The 21160-nt window shown below is 40.8% G+C and overlaps 1 protein-coding gene across 1 annotated transcript in view; it reads left to right on the top strand.

The window, feature by feature from the left end:
• NOD2 (nucleotide binding oligomerization domain containing 2) overlaps window positions 1–21160 on the top strand; it is a 52601-nt gene that overhangs the window by 17881 nt on the left and 13560 nt on the right. The window contains exons 3-9 of the mRNA XM_044661417.1: window positions 506–611; window positions 4151–5963; window positions 10513–10596; window positions 10754–10837; window positions 12991–13074; window positions 15889–15972; window positions 16115–16198. Coding sequence (XP_044517352.1) covers window positions 506–611; window positions 4151–5963; window positions 10513–10596; window positions 10754–10837; window positions 12991–13074; window positions 15889–15972; window positions 16115–16198 — 2339 coding nt within the window. The remainder of the gene's footprint in view (window positions 1–505; window positions 612–4150; window positions 5964–10512; window positions 10597–10753; window positions 10838–12990; window positions 13075–15888; window positions 15973–16114; window positions 16199–21160) is intronic.

Raw genomic sequence — 21160 nt, 5'->3', positions numbered from 1 at the left:
GGCTATTGGGAAACAGGAGCTTCATAATACCAGCTGATTCACTATACCTTTAACATAGTTGGGACTGGGGTGTCAGTCTTAGCTCAGAGGCTCTTGGTTTTAGTCATACCTTACCTTCCATCTTAGAATCAATACTGTATATTGGTTCCAAGGCAGAAGAGCGATAAAGGGCTAGGCAATCATTTCTCAAATTTGGTGTTTCAGCTCCTGATTCTGTTTCTCTGAATAAACAGTCTTTCTCATTTCAAAAAAAAAAGAAAAAGGCTAGGCAATAGGAACTAGGAAGTGCCTGGCACCAGATTTGAACCCATCTATAGGCCTGGCTCTCAATCCACAGAGCCACTTATTAGCCTCCCCTCATATTTACTTTTAAAAACTCATTTTCCTGGTATTTGATTGTGGCAGAGATGAATAGTTAAATCATAATAATCAGTCAACCACTTTCCCTGAGTTATTCTGAATAAACCAAAGCAGATATGTAACAAACTTTTTGTGATTCTTGAAGGCAAGAAGGCTTCTTGACTTTGCAAAAGTAAAAGATAATGGAGTGGCCCAGTTTCTCCTCCAGCACATCCTCCAGTTGCCTGTCCTGCCAGTCCCATTTCCTGATGGTATGTATGTCCTTCTCAGCTTCCCAGAAATCTCTTTCCCAATGTAGGCTGTTCTTGGGATAAGGAATTCCTTATGGTTTAAGAGAAAAATGTGTTAAAGCAAAACTTGCCTCTCTAGCAACATCACTGAGGATGTTTATTGTCATTGAAAGCATTGATTACATGCTTACTTGTGTATGAGGGCTGCTCAGAGTACAGAGCTCTGCTCCCTGATTCCTGGGAGTATAATAATAATAATAATAATAATAATAATAATAATAATAATAATACCTAGCATTTATGTCACACTTTATAGGTTACAAAGCATTTTACATGGTTATCACAGATTTGAATCGCTCACCTGCTCTGGGAGGGATGGAGTGGAGGGAGAGGAAGACAATTCAGATCATATAACTTTGGAAAACTTATATGGAAATTTGTTACTACATGTAATTGGTAAAATAAATTATCTTTATAATGAAGAAAACAATATATGTGTTATCTCATTTTATCCTCAAAACAACCCTGGGATGCAAGTGCTATGATTGTTTCCATTTTACAGATAAGGAAACTGAGGCTAATAATTATTAAATGGCTTGTCCTTTGTCATGCAGCTGGTAAGCATCTGAGGCTGGATTTGAACTCAGATCTTCCTGATTCCAGGATCATTTCTCTATCTTCTGCACCACCCATATGCCTCTAGTTAGTAGTCTTAGACTGGCTTGCTGATCCTGCTGGTTATATAGAGCCATAAAAAGGCCAATCACAACTATTAAAGCAATACAGCAGTGGGCAGAAAGTCATACAGTGGTATGGTGGATAGAAAGGGAGACCTAGAGTCAGGAAAACATGAGTTCAAACCAGTCCCAGAAACTCACTAGATGAGTAGTAAGTTCTTGGGAGAGTCATTTAACCTATGGACAAGTCACTTAACTGCTGTTTGCTTCTGTTTCCTCATCTGGAAAATAGATATCATAGTAGCTACCTCCCAGAGTGGTTATGAGGATCAAATTAGATAGTAATTGTAAAGTGTTCTGTGCACTTTGTGCACATGTGCACATGGTAGGCATTATATAAATGCCAGACATCCTCCTCCTCCTCCTCCTCCTAATTATTGTCACCTAATCTAGCAATATTGTACACATATTGGTAATGTGTTTCAGTGAAAAGAACACTGGATTTAGAAACAGAAGACTCAGATTCAAATTCTGGCTTTACCATATATATAGTCCTTGGGCAAGTCACTTAACCTCATTGGTTTCTTGTTTCCTTATCTGAAAAATGTAGGAGTTAGACTAGCTGGTTTCTACACTCCCTTTCAGACCGAGGTCCGTAAAAGACTAGTTCACCTTCTTTGAAAATTTCAAGATATGTTTTGTTATTTGTAAAGGGGACTAAAATAACAATGTGTCTCAGGAACAAGAGGGGCCATTTGTAATGTCTGTTGCTTTGGCACAAGATGTTGAGGCTCTAACTGCCTGGAGAACCTGAGCAATGCTTTGAGTAAGCTATTAGGTTGAGAAGAGGCAATTTGACAGTTTCATTTAATGGTTGATTAGTTGCAAAAGAAATATGAAATCTTTCATTCAGTGCACACAGCACCTTGTTTTGCCACTTAATAATGCATTTGTCATGTGACATTGTATAGTATAGTTATTTGTGTTTCTCTCTATCCCTTACTAGATTGAAAGTTCCAGAAGGCCAGGGGCTTGTCTTAGTTTTGGATCTTCCCAAACATCTAAGACAGTGTTTTCTATTTTTGTTCTTCAGTTGTTTTTCAGTTGTGTCTTAACTCTTTGAAACCCCATTTAGGGTTTTATTGGCAAAGATACTGGAGTGGTTTGCCATTTCTTTCTCTGGCTCATTTTACAGATGAGGAAACCAAGGCAAAGAGGGCTAAGTGACTAGCCCAGATCTCAGAGCTAGTAAGAGTCTGAGGCTAGATCTGAATTCAGGAAAATCAGTCTTTTAAGGTATAACTGTTGAACAAATGAACATGCAAATGAATGGTTATGTTTAAAGCCCTCTGTCAGTGTAAGCTAAACCTTCTAAATATCCTGCCCTCCCCACCAGAACTTTGAACATCTCATATTTCCATAAAGGGGAACTGTGTTAAGACATAGGAGGTTATTGATTTAGAATTTTGAGTTAATAAATCTTTCCAAGGACAGCTTCCTGAATACTCCCTACTCATGACATTGCTTATTCAAAAGTGTTTTATGATAAAATGAACTGAAGATGAAGAAATCCAGCCACCCCTGTATGTCAAGGCACAAAATATGGGCCAGACAAAAGTTAGACTAGTAAGGCACCTCTGAGTTTCCCCTGTGCGCCTAGTCTCTGACTCACTCAATCACTGCCAGCCACATACATTTCTCTTTTCTTCTTTCTGTTTTTTTTTTAAACTTTATCTTCTGTTCAAGGGTCAACTCTAGGACAGAAGGGCAAGGGGTAGGCAATTGAGATTAAGTGACTTGTCCAGGATCACACAGCTAGGAAGTTCCTAAGGCCAGATTTGATCCTCAGTCTTCCTGACTCCAGACCTGGTGTTCTATCCACTGTGCTACCTAGCTGCCCCACTTCTCTCCTTTTTTCTAATTCTCTCCTTTACACTTCCATTACATTTTCTATCAGCTTTGGTCGATGCTTTAAACCTGCAAGAGCATATTACTAGGACTGATGGATTACACTGGGAACTAAAGAGTTTGCTGACTCTTGGGTGATCCAGAATGTGATTCAGTGCTCCAGGTGACTTGTCTGAGAGAGAGATTCCCTGTAGCTGTAAGTCTTGCACTTCCTTTTTTGTTCAGAGATATTCTCGGTTGGTGATAGTGAACCTATGGCACATGTGCCAGAAAGGGCACACAGAGCCTTTTTTTGTGGGAAAGCCTGCAGTTGCCCACCAGAGTTCGTTACTAGAACTACTAGAGTTACTAGAGAGACTCAAGTTGGAGCTGCTTCCCCCCTCCCCCCATATCCATGCACCTGAGGATATTCCTTACTTTCCCCACCCCTCTGCCCATCAGCCAATGGGAGCACTTCTTCCCTCCCCTGACTGGAGTAAAGGGCAGGGTGGAGAAGTGAGGTGGAGGTGGGAATGGGGCATAGCCCTCGCTCTAGGGCAGGGGTCGGCAACCTTTTTGGCAGTGAGAACCATAAAGGCCACATTTTAAAAAATGTAATTTCATGAAAGCCATACAGTGCTCACAGTGCACGCTCCTGTAACAGTGCCTGAAAAAAAATTGACTTTATGGCTCCTGCAGAAAGAGTCATATCTGGCCCTCAAAAGAGTCATATCTGGCTCCAGAGCCATATGTTGTCAACCCCTGGTCTAGGGAGTAGGGTAGGGGCAGGGCCCAGCATTCCATCTCTAAAAGGTTCACCATCACTGTTTTAAGTATCCTTCCATCTGTAGGAAGGAAGGTGACTTTCTAAGCCCAGATGAGCATTTAACCATTTATCATATAAATCATTCTGCCCAGGGAACCCATGGCTAACTAAGTCAATCAACATTCATCAGTTCCTATAAAGGATTTTATTATTATTTCTCTTTTTTCCAGCTACTGCATGTAAGAAGTACATGGCCAAGCTGAAGGCCACAGTGTCGGTCCAGTCTCGTTTCCTTAGCACCTATGATGGGACCGAGAATCTGTGCCTAGAGGACATATACACAGAGAATATCCTAGAAATTCGGAAGAATCTCAGCTTGGGTGCACCCAGCCAGAAGGGCCACCACACTCTGGAGCTCTCTGAGATCTTCAGTGATAAGGGGTGCCTCAATGAAGACGCGGACACTGTGCTACTGGTGGGAGAGGCGGGCAGCGGGAAGAGTACCCTTCTGCAGCAGCTCCATCGCCTGTGGGCCACAGGCCAGCAGTTTCAGGATTTCCTCTTTGTCTTCCCATTTAGTTGCCGGCAGCTGCAGTCCATGGACAAGCCAGTCTCGGTGCAGAGCCTGCTGTTTGAGCAGTGTTGCTGGCCGGATGAGGGCCAACAGGAGGTCTTCCAGTATCTCCTTGATCATCCTGATCGGGTCCTGCTCACTTTCGATGGCTTTGATGAATTCAAGTTCCGGTTCACTGAGAGAGAGACCCACTGTTCCCCGACCGACCCTACCTCCCCTCAGAATCTGCTCTTCAACCTTCTGCGGGGCAATCTAATGAAGAACGCCAAGAAGGTACTGACAAGCCGGCCTCACACCATCTGCCCTTTCCTCAGGAAGTACGTCCGCAAGGAACTCGGCCTGACGGGCTTTTCCCAGGAGGGGATAGAGCTATTCATGAGGAAGCATCACAGGGACTCTGGGGTAGCTGACCGGCTCGTCCAGCTGGTGAAAGCAACCTCGGCCCTGCACGGCCTATGTCAGGTGCCTGTCTTCTCGTGGATTGTGTCCAGGTGTCACAAGGAGCTCCTGCTGCATGGCTCTGGCTTCCTGAAGACCACCACTGACATGTATCTGCTGGTCCTGAGGCATTTCATATCACATGCCTCCCCCGAGGACGTGGCCTGGGGCCTTGGGGCTGCCACCCTCCGGCCTCGGCTCCCCACCATCCTGCGCCTGGGCAGACTGGCCCTGTGGGGCCTCGGGATGTGCAGCTACGTGTTCTCTGCAGAGCAGCTCCGGGCCTCTGGGGTGGACGAGGAGGACCTTTCTCTGGGCTTCCTGGTGCCATCTAAAAGCTTCTCTCCCGAGAGCTCAGCTCCTCTGGAATTCTTGCACATCACTCTGCAGTGCTTTTTTGCCGCTTTCTATCTGCTGCTTGGTGCAGATGTCACCCCTTCGGCGATCAGATACTTGTTTGGTGGGCACAAGAAGCCCCGTCAGTCTCTGCCTTGGCTGTTTCCCATGGCCTGTGTCCAATCCCCTGAGCAAGAAGAGACGGGTGTCCTAACTCTCTTGCAGAAAGCAGAACCCCACAATGTCCAGATTACAGCCGTTTTCCTGGCTGGCCTGCTGTCCCAGGAGCACTGGTGCCTGGTAGCCGAATGCCAGGGGACCTCCACCCCGCTCCTCCAGAAAAAGAGCTGTGCCAGGCGGTGCCTGGCCCAAGGCCTCAGGAGGCACTTCCGGTCCATCCCCCGGGCTGTGCCGGGAGAGGTCAAGAGTATGCATGCCATGCCTGAGTTCGTCTGGTTGATCAGGAGCCTCTATGAGATGCAGGATGAGCAGCTGGCCCGGGAAGCCGTGAGTAAGCTGCACGTGGGGCACCTGAAGGTGACCTATTGCAATATTGGTCCTGCTGAATGTGCTGCCCTGGCTTTCGTGCTAAAGAACCTCCAGCAGCCTGTGGCCCTCCAGCTGGATTATAATTCAGTGGGAGACATCGGTGTGGAGCAGCTCTTGCCATGCCTGAGTGTCTGCCACGCACTCTAGTGAGTCCCTCCTTCAGCTGCTTTGGGGTTCCTTGGGCTTAGGAGAGAGAACTTAGCATAGTCCTTAGGGGAGAGCTGGAGGGGATCCTGAGTCCATTAATCCAGGGGTTCTTAACCTTTTTGTGTATCATGGACTCCTTTGGCAATCTGTTGAAGCTTTTTTCTGAATAATAGTTTTAAATATTTATTTAAATAAAATTTTATTTAATAATAATATTTTATTTAAAATATACAGAGTTACAAAAGAAACCAATTGTATCAAAAGAGTTATAATATTAAAGAAAAGTTCATGGATCCCAGGTTAAAAACTCTAGAATTTAAAAAAAAAAAATCCTTACCTTCCAGGGGCAGCTGGGTGCCTCAGCAGATTGAGAGCCAGGCCTAGAGACAGGAGGTTGAGGGCTCGAATCTGGCCTCAGATACTTCCCTAGTTGTGTGACCCTGTCACTTAGCCCTTATTGCCCAGCCCTTACTGCTAAGATGGAAGGTAAGGATTTACAGATTTTTTTTTTAACTCTTACCTTCTGTCTTAGAATCTATACCATGTATTGATTCTAGGGCAGAAGAGCAGTAAGAGGTAGGCAATGGGGGTTAAGTGACTTGCTCAGGGTCACACAGCTAGAAGTGTTTGAGGTCATATTTGAACTCAGGGCCTCCCATATCTGGGCCTGGCTCTCAATCTACTGAGCCATGTAGCTGCCCCCAGATATTTTTTTTTTTAAACTCTTACCTTTTACCTTAGAATCAATACCGTGTATTGGTTCCAAGGCAAAAGAGCAGTAAGGGCTAGGCAATGAGAGTTAAATGACTTGCCCCAAGTCACACAGTGAGGAAGTATCTGATGCATATTTGAACCCAGGACCTCCTATCTCTAGGCCTGGTTTTCAATTCCTGTGCCACTTAGCTATCCCCTAGTTGTTGGATCTCACAGCTAAAATTTGAAGGGAGCTCATAGGTCATCTTATCTACTCCTCATTTTATAGATAAGAAAAGTGAGGCCCAGAGAGGTTCAATTATTTGCCTAGGGTCATTCATATAGGTAGTAAATAGCCCAACCACTTTATTTTAGAGAAGACAAAAGAATGAAGTGATCTTCCCAGAGCAATATAGTGAGTTCATGACAAGGCTGCTTTCTACAGTCCTTCACCCAGCAAGTTAGCTATGCTCATCTTCCTCCCAACTATGCCAGGACAGTTTGCTGGAGGTGCTGAGGGTGGTTTTATTTGTCAGAATCCAAGGAAATGGTGACCAAATCTCTTGGCTCAGCTGAGCCAGACTGATTTTTCTTTAGGAATTAAATCATATTGGGTTCTACCCCACTTCCTGAAGACAGACGCAATCTTACCCTCTATATTTACAACCCTAGCACCTGGCATCATACCTGGCATGTAGTAAGATCTTGTTGGCCAATTTCTACTTCTGCACCTGAAGGAGAAAGGACATTATGTTCTGAAATAGCCATGGCTATTTAATTTTAATAATATCTATTTTTTATTTAATTTATTTTTATTCATTCAATCTCTAAAATTTATTTATTTATTTACTTAGTGATTCATTCATTTATTTGTTTGTTTGTTTATTTGATAATGTCTAATTTTAATAAACCATGGCAAGCTATAGGGTACTATAAGAGGGGAAACTAGATATTTAAGGTATGGTCGCCAGGAATCGGATTAACTCGATTCCAAATTAAAATAGACCCAAGTCAGGATGACTTTTATGGAAGTTTATTTACAATTAGGAAGGTTGAAGGTAGAGAAATTGAGAGAGAGAAACTCTGGCCTGGACCAGAGATCCAGACAAGGTAAGAATCTAGAGGCCCAGCAGAGGAGCACAGAGGTTAATTGAATAAGGCTTCTAGCCCCAAGGCCTTCTACAATTAGAGGCAAGAGAGGCCTCCTTGAGGGTAGAGCCTCCAGAAACGCCAAGGGAGGAGAAAGGAAGTCAGCCTAACTTACCCAGGTGACAATTCAGAGGGAAGCCGTCTGGGGTCTCGCCAGAGATCCTTCTACACCAAGTTCAAAGCACCAACTGCCTCCACAGGAAGTTACCATCATATTTAAGAGATAGCATCTTTTGTCACTTCCTGCATCCACCTCCAATTTCAAGCAGACAAATGGCAGCCTCAACACTGTTTTGGACTGCCCAAAGGGCAGTTCCTTGTTTTTGATTTGTTACTTATTGTCACGTGTGAGTAACTGATCTTCCCCTCCTCACTAAGTTGGGTGGGGTGACATTATTTCTGATGGCTAGAGCCTAACAATGAATGAGGATGAGCTAATTCCATTTACACAGTATATTGTAGGCATTTACATTTTTTTTCTGTCAACTAGGTAGTCTGTAACATGGTATGCCCCATTTCTCCTACATAGAGTCATTTCTTATGTCATTCTTTTTTTTTCCCAAATATTTTTTTCAATTACATGTAAAAAGTTTTTAACATTCATTAAAAATTTTTTGATTTTCAAATTCTCTCTTTCCTTCCCTCCTTTCTTTCCTTTTTGAGAAATCAAGCAATTTGATATGAATTATGACAGTCTTTAGACTTGGGAATCTAGAAAATCTTATTAAAGAGTATTCAGTAAAAAGTAGTTTCCATGAGGTCAGGGGTTATTATTATTATTTTTTAGTTCCCATAGCTTCAGTACCTAGAGTGGCATATTCATTGAATTTAAATACTTTTCTTGAAGTTCTTCAGAACCCCTGGGATGTTTTCTATAGGTAAAATCCCAGGGAGCATATTCAGATTAGTTATTGCTCATAACATATTCCCATATTATGGCTCTATGTCTTATTTACTTTCTGACCTTGATTGAGTGGAAATTTGATAAGAAAGAATGTTCCAGTTTGATGTCCCCATAGTTTTTTTTTTTCTTAATCAAGTTTAAAACGTCAATAGAAATTAGTTTTATCCTTGGTGTTTTGTTTTATTTTGTTGTGGATGTTACTATTGTTGTTGTTGTTTTGATTAAATAGTCTAGGGCAGTGATGAGCAAACTTTTTAAAGAGGGGGCCAAAGGAAAGGAAATGCTCATCTGTCAGTCTGTTTCTAAGGCAACTCTTTCAAAGTTTCATTGTATCGTATCCTACTCATTATATTTGTCAGATTAGGAATAATGTCGCATGACAGGATAGAACATTTCAGGGGGCTGCATCTGGCCTGCCTGTCTGTAGTTTGCCCATCACTGGCCTAGGGAATAATCTTTAATTAAATCAGAAGGAAAGATAGTAAGACAGCTGCTAATCCTTGTCCTTCTGTTAGTTTTCTCAGGTTCTCAGGCCAAGGACCCATCATTTTAACACTGTTCAGGTTCAATTGCCCTCATCCTTTTGGAGTTAGTGACACAGATGGGCCCCTGGGCAAGAGGTGGGCAAGTTTGATGTCCAGAGGGAGAATGACCTAAAAGAATCTCAAAAGATTTTTCACACTCAGAGCAGCCTTCTATAAATTGGTCCTGGCAGAGTGCCATTTACTCAAACATATGCCAAAGGGAGTAAATTGTACCAAATACTGACTTACAGATTGAGATGTTCACACTTGAAAGAACCTTGGAGATTGTTTGCTCAGCACCTATCCATGAAGCACAGATATTTGTGCTATTGTGATATATGAAAGCTGTGCCAAAGCCTGTTGCTTTTACCTTTGCAACATCTCTCAAATAAGACCCTTTCTTTCCTCTAGATGCTACTACTCTAGCACAGATCCTCATCACCTCTTGCCTAGACTATTGCAATATCCTGTTTGTAGGTCTGCCTTCCTGAAGTGTCCCTACTTTAGTCCATATTCCATTTAGCCACTAAAGTAATTTACGGATTGGATCATGTCACCCACTCTCTCCCAACCATCTCCCCGCCCACCCACCCCTACCCCTGCCCCAGTAAACTTCAGTGGTTTCCTGTTGCCTCCAGGAGTAAATACAAAATGCATTAAAAGTCATACATAACTTTCTACTCCATTTCCAGACTTTTTATACTTTATTACCTGACATATATTCAATCCAGTGACACCAGACTTCTGGCTGTTCCAAGAATAATACACTTCCATCTCTCAACTCTAGAAATTCTCTCTGTGTGTCCCTTATGCCTGCAGTAGTTTTCCTCCTCTTTTTAGACTGCTGGCATCCCTGGCTTCCTTTAAGCTCCAACTGAAATCACACCTTCTATTGGAAACTTTCCCCAATACTTCATAATGCCAGTGCCTGTCCTGTTAATTATTTCTAATTTATCCTGTAGATAGCTTACTTTGTCTATATTTGTTTGTATATTGTCTTCCCCATTAGATTATAAGCTCCTTGAAGGCAAGGACTGCCTTTTTCTTCTTTTTGTATCTTTAGGATTAAGCATAATGTCTGGCATGTAATGTTGATTGATTGATTGATTAAGGTATGTTGAGATTCAATTCTAATACCCCAAAGGATTGGTTGGGGCATCTGAGGAATCAGTGTATAATTAGGTGAAAAGCTCTCTCTCAAACAGGTGTCCTATGAAGATCCTTTCTTTGCCTCTCTTAATTTTCTTCATTTTTGTCTTTTGTCTTTTTCTCTTTTAGCTTGAGAGATAACAACATTTCTGACCAGGGAATCTGCAGGCTGGTTGACCAAGCTCTACAGTGTGACCAGTTTCAGAAGCTCGCGTAAGTAGGGCTTCCATCATTGAAATTGATCCCGACTCCATGAAGGAGGAGTTTCTGTCTTGGGGAATGGGGCAGGGTACAAATTTGTTTTGTTCCTGAAACTTCTGTTTGTTCTAGCCTTCCCTTCAACACTTTGGGTCTCCTGTGAATCTTTCAGATTGTTCAATAACAAGTTGACAGATGATTGTGCTCACTCGTTGGCCAGCCTTCTCAAGTACAAGCAGAACTTCTTGGCATTGAGGTGAGGAGAGGGAAGTCACTTCTTTTAAAGGTCCCTTAATCCCTACCCCACCCTACTTCTCCACAATGATTTCATACTTGAGCTAGGTAAGAAGAAAGAAATGCCCAGATCCAGTCAGTTTGAGACCAGTCCAGAATTTGTTACCAGTTAATGATCTGAGATTCCAGGGTTCATGGATTGTCTGAATATAGGGTGGTGGTGATTGCTGTTATTGTGTGATATCCCTTAGAATTTGTCATCCTGATGGTTCTTTCTGCTACTTGTTCTTTGACCCACCCAGGGCAAACAATTCCTGGATCATTTCCCCTGTTCTATGCCTTATGTCATTTGGGTACTGAATAGGCACTGTGTTTAAATTAGTGATGATAACAGGTTTGTTTTGAGATTTTATTGTAAATCGTGATGCAAGGATGCTATGGTCCATCCCACAGCACTAAACTGAAGATGTAAGGCTAATCAGGCTTTCTGCCTTTTTTTTTCATAGAAATAGCAACTCTGGTCAGTAGCAGCTTGGGTGACTCAAACAGTAGATGGTTTGTGCATCTGTAGTCTAGATCCTTCTAGCCTGAACCTCATTTGAAACCATTTAAGAACATAGTTACCTAAGAATTGGTTCCTTATTTTCAGCTGGCTTGCCTTTCTGAATATATTATATTCTGATTATATGGGCATAGATTTAGAGCTCAGAGGGATCTCAGAGCATCCAACCTTGTCATTTTTTAGTGATGGAAAACTGAGACTCAATACAATAAGTAGATAGTCCAAGATCATGCAAATAGTATCAGAGTCAAAATATAAATCTAGGTCCCTGTCTTCTTTCTACTGCACTGCTTTTGTTTTTAAGGTTTGGATAAGCAGGAAAACATGGTAAAACCAGTGATTGTCTCCAGCCCTTGTTTGTTGGATTTAAGTTTATTCACTTGTTTACCTACTCTCATTTCCTTTTTTTTGTTCTCTGGCCAATCGGCTGAGGTGTTCTTAAGTGTGACCAAGATTGAAGAAGATTTTGATAAAATTAGTGGCAAAGAAAAATAGATTCATTGACCTAGTTTGAGCTTTTAACCTTTGGATAATGTGAAAATAAGAGAAAATTTGGAAAGAGCACTGGATTTGGAACAAGAGAATCTAAGTTCAGATTTCAGCTTTGCCACTGAAGCTAGACATTTAATCCTCTTTGGTCCTTGGTTTTCCCATCTGTAAAATAAGTTTGTTGGATTGTTAAATGATCCTTAATTCCATTCTGACTGTACCCTGAGATCTTAGAGTCCTATCCTATGGTCCCAAGTCCATTCCTATTCAAAGTAATACAACTCAAAGCATGTGCCTTATGGTTGTTGGGTGGATCAGGATCTGCCTGAAGAAGCCCTGGGGTTTCTGCCTTCTGACTCCTCTGTGCCTTCCTGATTGGGTCTTTCCCATCTAGTTTGTCTGGGTCTCTGTTAAAGTCAGTGTCAGTCTCTGGGCCAAAGGAGTAGCAGGCTCAGGGAGCTGATTAGAAACTTACATTGATTCTACCAGCTTTTCTTGCAGCTATTCACATCTTCCTCCCCTCTCCTGCCTTACATCCCTCTTCAGGCCACTCCTTTGCAACAGGTAAATGCTACCTGTAGTCAGCTTCCAGAAGAGGAAAATGAATCCTAAGAAACTGAGTCTTGACTTTGTAGAGGTACCAAGTTAGTGACTGAAGCAAAGGGGACCATGACTCATCTTTCTCTAGTCTGGCCTCTCCCTTATGGTTTGGAAGAGACCACCACCTATTCTGACTTTCTCTCCCTACCTGCACTCTTATGCCCATTATGCTTTCCTTGGGGTTCTTTTTTCCCTTTTGCTGGTAGAAAATGAAATTATGTCAGACAGTTGAACAGGTCAGAATGGTCAAGTTAAGAAAATGCTCGACTTTTTCCTGCAAAATAACATTAACTAAATCTAGAATTGTTCTAGGAACCTGTCATTCCCTTCTCCTCCTGTCTAATCTAGACTCCTTAAAATGAGTCTGCTGACTCTGGGCTGGAAGGAACAACCAGCAGCAATCCCTAGGTTTTCTGTGCTTTATAAATCTTAAAGCAATGTAGAAACATTTGGAGTTAAGATTATTATAATTATTTTTGCCTGCCCTTCAAGGTGTGTGGATTGAGATCACTTTAAAATTTCAGGTTGGGGAACAATCACATTACTGCAGTAGGAGCCAAGGTGTTGGCTGACGGCCTGAAGGACAACGATTCTCTTCAGTTTTTGGGGTAGGTTGTGCTCCCAGGAAAGGGAAGAGGGAGAGACCATCAAGAGTTCCACAGTTCAATCTTTAGCTGATTTAATTTCATATACTTGTGTGTGCATGCCCATATATGTGAATACATGCATGTGTGTAAATCTCTGTGTGTATGTATTTGTGTGCATGTAGTTTAGAAATCCAGATTAGATTCAGAGAAATCATTTCCAGGTGTTCCTCAGAAGGGAAGAGAGAGGACTGACCCTGTGGCCATAAGTCACCGCCTCCCCACCAAGTAACCCATTCTATTTTTGGATATCTTGAAGTGTTAGGAAGCTTATTTTTTTCCTACCATCAAAAGCTTAAATTTAACTCTTTGCAACTTATGGGTTCTACTCTCTGTGCCAAACAGGACAAGTCTGATCCTTCCTTCACATCAGAGACATTCAAATACTTGAAGACAGCTATCACAGAAGCATATATTTAGAACTGGGAGAGGCCTTAGAATTCTTGTAGTCTAACCCTTTATTGGGATTGGATTAGATCTGTGATTTCATTCAAATAGAGAGTTCTCAGTGAGGAAATTCTACCACCTAGGGAAAGTTGCCTGGAGGTGGGATTTGAACACAGGTCTTTCTGACTCCAAAGTCAGTTCTCTTTTCTCTAAGCCGTGCTACCTCACTGTAACCCTTTTAACTAATCTGATTATTAGCATAACTCACTGTTATGTCCAACTTTCCTCAAGATTACCCTTGAGCTAGCTAATGAAATTATTATCATCCTTGTTTCATGAGTGAGAAAAATGAGACCTCAATCCTTCATTTTGTTATGTTTCAGTAGATAGAAAAGGAAACATAACAAAAAAAAAGAGAAGCTGGGCTATAGATGCTGGCTTCTAGGCAAGAGGTAGGGTCTAAGGACATGGGGAAGTTTCAGTCAGTATGTTTGGTCGCAAGATTGAAAAGGGTTCCTCTCAAACACAGCATACCCAGAGGAGATAAAGATTGAGGAGAGAAAATGGGAAGCTGGGAGTAGAGAGAGTTCTTGTGGCAGTTTTCCTCTTTAGCATAGAGTTTGGATATCCTGTCAGGAAGCTCATCCTTACCTGCCTCAAAACATAATTGCTTAACAACCAATATTCAAAAAGCCTTGTACTTACCTTTCTATTCCCCTATGAAATGGAATCTTAGCTTCACAGTAATCAATGAGGAAAAGGTCCCAGGGGGTAGCCAGCTGAGTAGGAGTTACAAAAAAATAAAAGCTATTGCTAACTTAGGGAACATTAAAGGTAGATTAGTGTTATTTTCAAAGGAGGTGATAGTTCCATTATGTTCCATGTTGGTCAGTTAATATCTGTAGTATGGTGGCCAGTTTGGGCTACCATGTTTTAACACATCAGTGAGGTAGGGGGATATCAACCCGGAACATCTGAGGATTTCCTCCAGTGGAATGGGTGGGAAAGAACAATTTGTTCCAGTGGCCCTAAAAGTATCTGAAGCAGGCAACATGGAGCACTTAGAGTTTGTTCAGACATTGAAGAAGCCAAAATCATTAACTGCATCCCAGGCCATCACTAATTGTCTTGAGTTTTGTTTTGCCATTGGACTTTAATGACTCTGGAAAGAGAGAATGAGGCTGATGACTATGTATAATTCTGCTTCACTTAAATCCAATTCACTTGCAAGCCAAGCCAAAACCAGATGTTAATGTCATGGTCAGAGACAGCTGGGTGGCTCAGTGGATAGAATGCCTGGAGTTGGGAGGATTTGGGTTCACATCTGGCCTCAGATACTTCCTAGCTTTGTGTCAAGTCACTTAACCCTATTTGCCTAGCTCTTGATTTTCTGTCTTTGAGTTGTTACTAAGACAGAAAGTAAGAGGTTTTTTTTTAAATGTCATTGATCTTCTTTGAAAACAAAGGATAAATAACAACCATTTTTAAAAAAAGAGTTTAATAAATTCATTTATAACAAGATTTGGGTGTTAGATAGTTAAACAACAGAGGATCCCAAATTAAGGGCTTGGATGGGATCTCAGAGGCCATCTAGTCTAAAGTCTTTATCTTATAAACAAGTAGCAGATTGAGGCTCAGAAAGTTTAACTTTTCTCAGATTATACAAGTAAGAGAGGTGAGATTGATACAGTGAAGGAAAAGGCATTATAGAGACAGAATCAACAAGACTTGGAAACTGATTATATATTTGGTGTGATGAAGAGGGAAGAATTAAAGATAATGTCAAGGGTTTGAGACAGGATGGCTGGGAAAATATTACCACAAGAAAGATACGTTGAGAAATTAGGATGAGGAGCAGGTTCTGGGGAGAGTTCACTTTTGGACATACTGAATTTGAGATACTGGAAGCACACATCCAGATAGAGGTTTGGGACTTGAATTTTGGGTAGAATTTAGGGCTGGAATCATAGATTTGGGAGTAATCTCCCTAGGAATGATGATTGAAATTGTGAGAAAAAGCTGAAATCACTAAAGGAGAGAAAGAACAAGAGCCATGGTGGGAACTTTGGGGATATTTAGGGATTAAGAAGAAGAATAATCAGATCAAGAAAGAATGATCAGAGAGGTGAGAGGAAATTCATTCATTTAATGTCAAGTACACCAAGATCTTTTTAAAGTTTTGCCTCTTTAGCCCAGTAGGAGTCACCAGCCTATGTTGGGTTGGGAAAATTTTTTTTCATTTAAACATAACATTATTACACTATAGTACTGCCCCTGAAAGGATAAAAGCCAAAAGAACTTTGTAGATATTTAAGGTCATGATTTTCCTTCTATCCAGAATCATGAGGTGGAGTTATTATACTGCCTTATTGTGAATGTTTTTCTTTTCAGTCTCTGGGGCAACACAGTGGGAGATGAGGGAGCCCAGGCACTTGCATGTGCCCTCCATCACCACCACAGCTTGAAGTGGCTCAGGTGAGGCTGGAATTCCTGTCCTGTTGCAGAAGAACGTGGGGCGGGAGAATTTGAGAGGGACAGAAGAAAAGGGGCAGCAGAGAAATTGCATTAGGGTGGATATCCAATGACTGTCACCTTCTTGCTCCTTTGCTCTATGCAGCTTGGTGGGAAACAACATTGGCAGTGTGGGCACCCAGGCCTTAGCTCTAATGCTGGAGAAGAATGTATCGCTGGAGGAACTCTGGTAGGTACTAGTGTTTACTGTATCCTTATGCCAGGGAAGGACTCCCTAGCCAAGTGGGGCAGAAAAGTGCTTAGGGCCAGGGCATTTTATATGATATTCAATTTTGAATGGCTGCACTAATGAAAGGGAGCAATTGTTTGGGTAAAGAGTAAATAGTCTATTCCTAATTTATGGGTGACTTTCGAATGTTATAGCCCTGGATAAGGGCTTTGATCCCGGGACTCCAGAAGGAAAGGTTTATTTAAAAAAATTTTTTTTAAACCCTTATCTTCTGTCTTGGAGTCAATATTGTGTATTGGCTTCAAGTCAGAAGAGTGGTAAGGGCTAGGCAATGGGGGTTAAGTGACTTGCCCAGGGTCACACAGCTAGGAAGTGTCTTGAGGCCATATTTGATCCTAGGACCTCCCTCTCTAGGTCTGGCTCTCAATGCACTGAGCTACCCAGCTACTCCCAGAAGGAAAAGTTTAAAGAAAGCATGAGAAGATGTAGATATTCCAGAAGGCACATATTTGCCAGAAAAAGCCTCCTTCTATAGACTACTCTTGGATGTACTCACTTTACATCAATGCAACTGTAATTCTTTTTTTTTGTTGTTGTTGATTTTTTTTTAAACCCTTGTACTTCTGTGTATTGGCTCATAGGTGGAAGATTGGTAAGGGTGGGCAATGGGGGTCAAGTGACTTGCCCAGGGTCACACAGCTGGGAAGTGGCTGAGGCCGGGTTTGAACCTAGGACCTCCTGTCTCTAGGCCTGACTCTCACTCCACTGAGCTACCCAGCTGCCCCCTTGTAATTCTTTTTTATTGTTGTTCATTTTTAGTCTTACTAGGTAGCCCTATGGGATCTTTTGCAGATAGAATCTTCTTTTCAAGAACAGTTATGCCATACAAACAACAATATACAAATTTGTTCTACATGCAGTGATCCCTTCACCAAAAAATGGAAAGGAATTTCTCTTCTAGATCACATCATTCAGCAATAGCATTCAGCAAAAAAACCTTCTCTCAATCTCTTGCTTATTTATCTTTTAATCAATAAACATTTATTATTTTTAATTAAATTTTATTTTTTCAGTCAGCAGAAATCTGTTTTCTTTCTCTGCTCTCACATAATTTTATGATAATAAGAACAAAATTTGTGTTACAAACATGTATAATCAATCTCAACAAATATTCACATTGGCCTTTTAAAAAAGAAAAATATATGAATATATACATTCTCACATATACATATGCAAGTATGTATATGTATATACACATATTTATGTGTGTAGTATATATTTCATTCTGTACTCTGCATTTTACTCCTGTCTATCAGGAGGTAAGCAGTATGTTTCATCATTGGCTCTCTGGAATCATGGTTTATCATTATGCTGACCAGAGCTTCTAAGAGTTTTTTACCTTTATAATATTGTTTTCATTGTATAGATTATTCTGCTTCTGTTCATGCTTCACTCTGCATTAGTTTCTATAAATCTTCCCAGGTGTCTCTGAAACCATCCCTTTCATCATTTCTTATAGCATAGTAATATTTCATTACATTTATATACCATCACTTATCTAGCCGTTTCCCAATAGTTCACCAGCCCTTCAGCTTTCAATTCTTTGCTACCTCAAAAAGAACTTTAAATATATTTTTTATATTCTTAACATTTGTTTTGCTTAGGACTAATTCTTTCCTCAATCTACCCTCCCTCCAATTCTGCCTTCTCCCTTTTCCCTATTTCCCTGTTGAGGGAATGTATTTATATCTCCACTTTTTTGGGTGTTTGTCCTTTCTTTGCTTAATTCAGATTATAACAAAGTTCCTTCCAAGTATCATCTTTCCCCTAACCTATCCTACTTGTTTGTATAGATTTCGACTTATAGTACCTGATTATGTGAGATAATTTTTCTTAGTCTTCCTTTCCCTTTTTTCCCCTTCCCTTCCTCAACCCTGTCTCCCTTCCTTTAGTGTATTCTCCACCTCTCTTTCCATTCTTTTAAGATCCTCAAGACATAACAGAACCATTCCAAAACCTTCTAATTATACTGTCTCCATAACCTCTGATGCTGATAAAGTTCAGAGGGGCCGAATGTATCTTCTCCCCATGGTAGAATGTAAATAATTTATCTTGTTTAGTCACATCATTTTTTATTCTTATTTATCTTTTTTATGTATAATTCTTATATTGGAACTTCAAAGTTTCTTTATAGCCTTGGCCTTTTTTTCCTCCTTTTAAAAATCTAGAGTACTTGGAAGTTCTCTGTTTCATTAAAAGATCATTTCCCCCCTGTAGAGTTTTTTTTTTAAAACCTTACCTTCCCCCTTAGCATCAATACTGTGTATTGGTTCCAAAGCAGAAGAGTGGCAAGGGCAAGGCAATGAAGGTTAAGTGATTTGCCCAGGGTCACACAGCTAGGAAGTGTCTTGAGGCCATATTTGATCCTAGGACCTCTGTCTATAGGTCTGGCTCTCAATACACTGAGCTACCTACCTGCTTCCAATTTTACTTAATTTTTCTTGGTAAGTTTTATTCTCATCTGTAATTCTATTGCTTTTGCTTGCTGGAATATTGTATTCTAAGCTCTCTGTTCCTTTATAGTGGGCACTGCTAAATTTTATAATGTTGACTGTGGCTTCTCAGTACTTGAATTCTATTTTTTATGATTGCTTACAGTATTTTTTCTTTGACCTGAAAGTCCTGAATTTGTGTTATAATGTCCTGGGAATTATAATTTTTCAGTTTCTTTCAATAGATGATTGGTGGATTCTTCTGTTTGCGCTTTGTTCTCTTATTCTATGAGATCTGTTTAGTTTCTCTTAAGATTTCTTGAAATAAAATATCTAGGCTCTTTTTTTTTTGATTATGGCTTTTCAGATGGTTCAATGATTATAAATTTTTTCTCCCCACTCTTTTTCATGTCACTTGTTTTTGCTATAAGATATTTTACATATTATTCTCTTTTTTCATTCTTTTGACTTTGTTTTGTTGTCTCATGAAATCATTGGCTTCTACTTAATCCATCCTAATTTTCAAGTAATTTATTGCTTGAACATAATTTTGTACCTATTATATTTGGATATTAATTACCTTTCCAGTTCTTTCTTCATGATTCATTTCTTTTCCAATTTTTTCTTTAATCTCTCTCATTTAACTTATAAAAATACATTAATTCTTTTTTTAAACTCTTGCTTTATCTCTTCCAGAAATTCTACTTGAATTTGCATTCAAGCTGTGTTTTTCTTTGATGTTTTGCTTGTAGATATTTTGGAATCCTCATCTTTTGTGTTTGCATCTTAAGTATCCCTGTTACCATAATAACTTTTTATGGTGAGACCTTTTTTAGTTAGCTCATTCTTCCAGTTTATGTTCTGACTTTCCTTCCTTATATTAGGACCAGAATCTGAGCACTTATGGAGGGAAGGGCTGGGCTAGTCCTATTATTGCTTTCTTGGAGTATTAACTGTTGTGTTATTCTCAGGGACAGTTCAAGGCAAGGGGCCTGAAAGCTTCAGTGCTCTCAAAGTGGACTGACCCAGAGCAAAGTCTGATCACTGTTCCTCCAGTCTGAGCTTTGTAAGTTCCCTGACTTTGGTTTGCATATTAGCAATAGTAGATTGCTGCTAGCCTACAACTATCAGCTAGCTAGAAACATCTGTTAGCTCAGAGTAATAGAATTGGAAGCTTCCTTTTGCTCTGGATTCCATCCTGGGTTATTCCTCTGCAGAATTCAGACTAGAAGCTAGAACTGAGACCTCATTGTGTTCCTGGGGGTCCAAGCCACATAGCCTCTGCTTATTTCTGAATTTGCTTCTTGTTCACTACATTGTCCAAGGACTATGACCAAACTTTATCCTGACCAACTGGTTCTCTCTTCTGTCTGCTGAGAATCAGTGACCAATAACTGGGTAATAGGCAACACAGCTGACAGTTGGCACCAGTTTCCACATCCTGACCAAGGTTATAGTGGTCTAGTATGGTCCTTGGATCTTGTCTTGACTTTAGGCAAGGTCCCTGGCTACTGGAATACTCTGAGAGTGCACACTTGGCCAGATCCAAAACCTAGGTACATTAAGAACTCTCTGTCTTCCTTTGTTGACCTGGGCTTGACAAGTCACTGTGACTTTTTTTCCATTAAGATTTGATTAGGCACATTTTCTAGATCTGTTTGGAGGAGTTATTTTGTGTGTGTGTGTGTGTGTGTGTGTGTGTGTGTGTGTGTGTGTGTGTGTGTGTGAGAGAGAGAGATTGGGGGAGCTTGCTGTACTTCTCCTTGGAGATCTTCCATCTTGTCTCTATCCCACCCCACTTTCAAGAAAGCATTAATAGGACTAGCCCAGCCCTTCCCTCCGTAAGTGAACCCTTGTTCATTAAGTTAGCCTTAGGGTACCTCCCCTGCTCAATCGGTCAAAAAATGGAGTATTGACACGAACTAGGTGGAAGGGTTAGAGGACCATTTTATCTTTGATTTATTATCGGTTTTTAGAGAATATCTAATTTAAAGAATTTAAAGGAAAGGGAAAACAAGACAACTTTGGATGAGTTATCATTGATCATGAAGAACTCTGGAAATCCCCAGAGTAGTGGCCCAATAAAAGGAATCTTACTGATGTCTGCATAAACTCCATCTTCCTATATTTTTCTTATGTTCTTTGCTTGTTTCAGAGGAGCTGGGATTAGGAGACTGGGGGTAGTTTTCTCTCCTTTTGTTCTTCATAGCTCCCCAGAGCTTTGATAGTAGGCCCATTCCTTATATAACTGTTAGCTTTGATACAGGAGATAGTGTTGCTGTAGTACAAAATACACTTGATTTGGAGTTCATGTTCTGACTTTATAACTGATTAGTTATATGAACTTGAGCTAGGTCCTACCCTTTGTTTCTGTGGGCTCCTCGTGCAAGCAAAGTGCTTTGAAAACTGTGAACCTTTATAAATAGGAGTTAGTTTTCCTATCATTTTGGGAGTAGGTCCTGAGAGGGTT

Source organism: Gracilinanus agilis, chromosome 2, assembly GCF_016433145.1.
Source record: "Gracilinanus agilis isolate LMUSP501 chromosome 2, AgileGrace, whole genome shotgun sequence".
NCBI classification, from domain to species: domain Eukaryota; kingdom Metazoa; phylum Chordata; class Mammalia; order Didelphimorphia; family Didelphidae; genus Gracilinanus; species Gracilinanus agilis.
The sequence above is the reverse complement of the archived record's forward strand: the minus strand, read 5'-3'. Positions and strand labels throughout refer to the sequence as shown.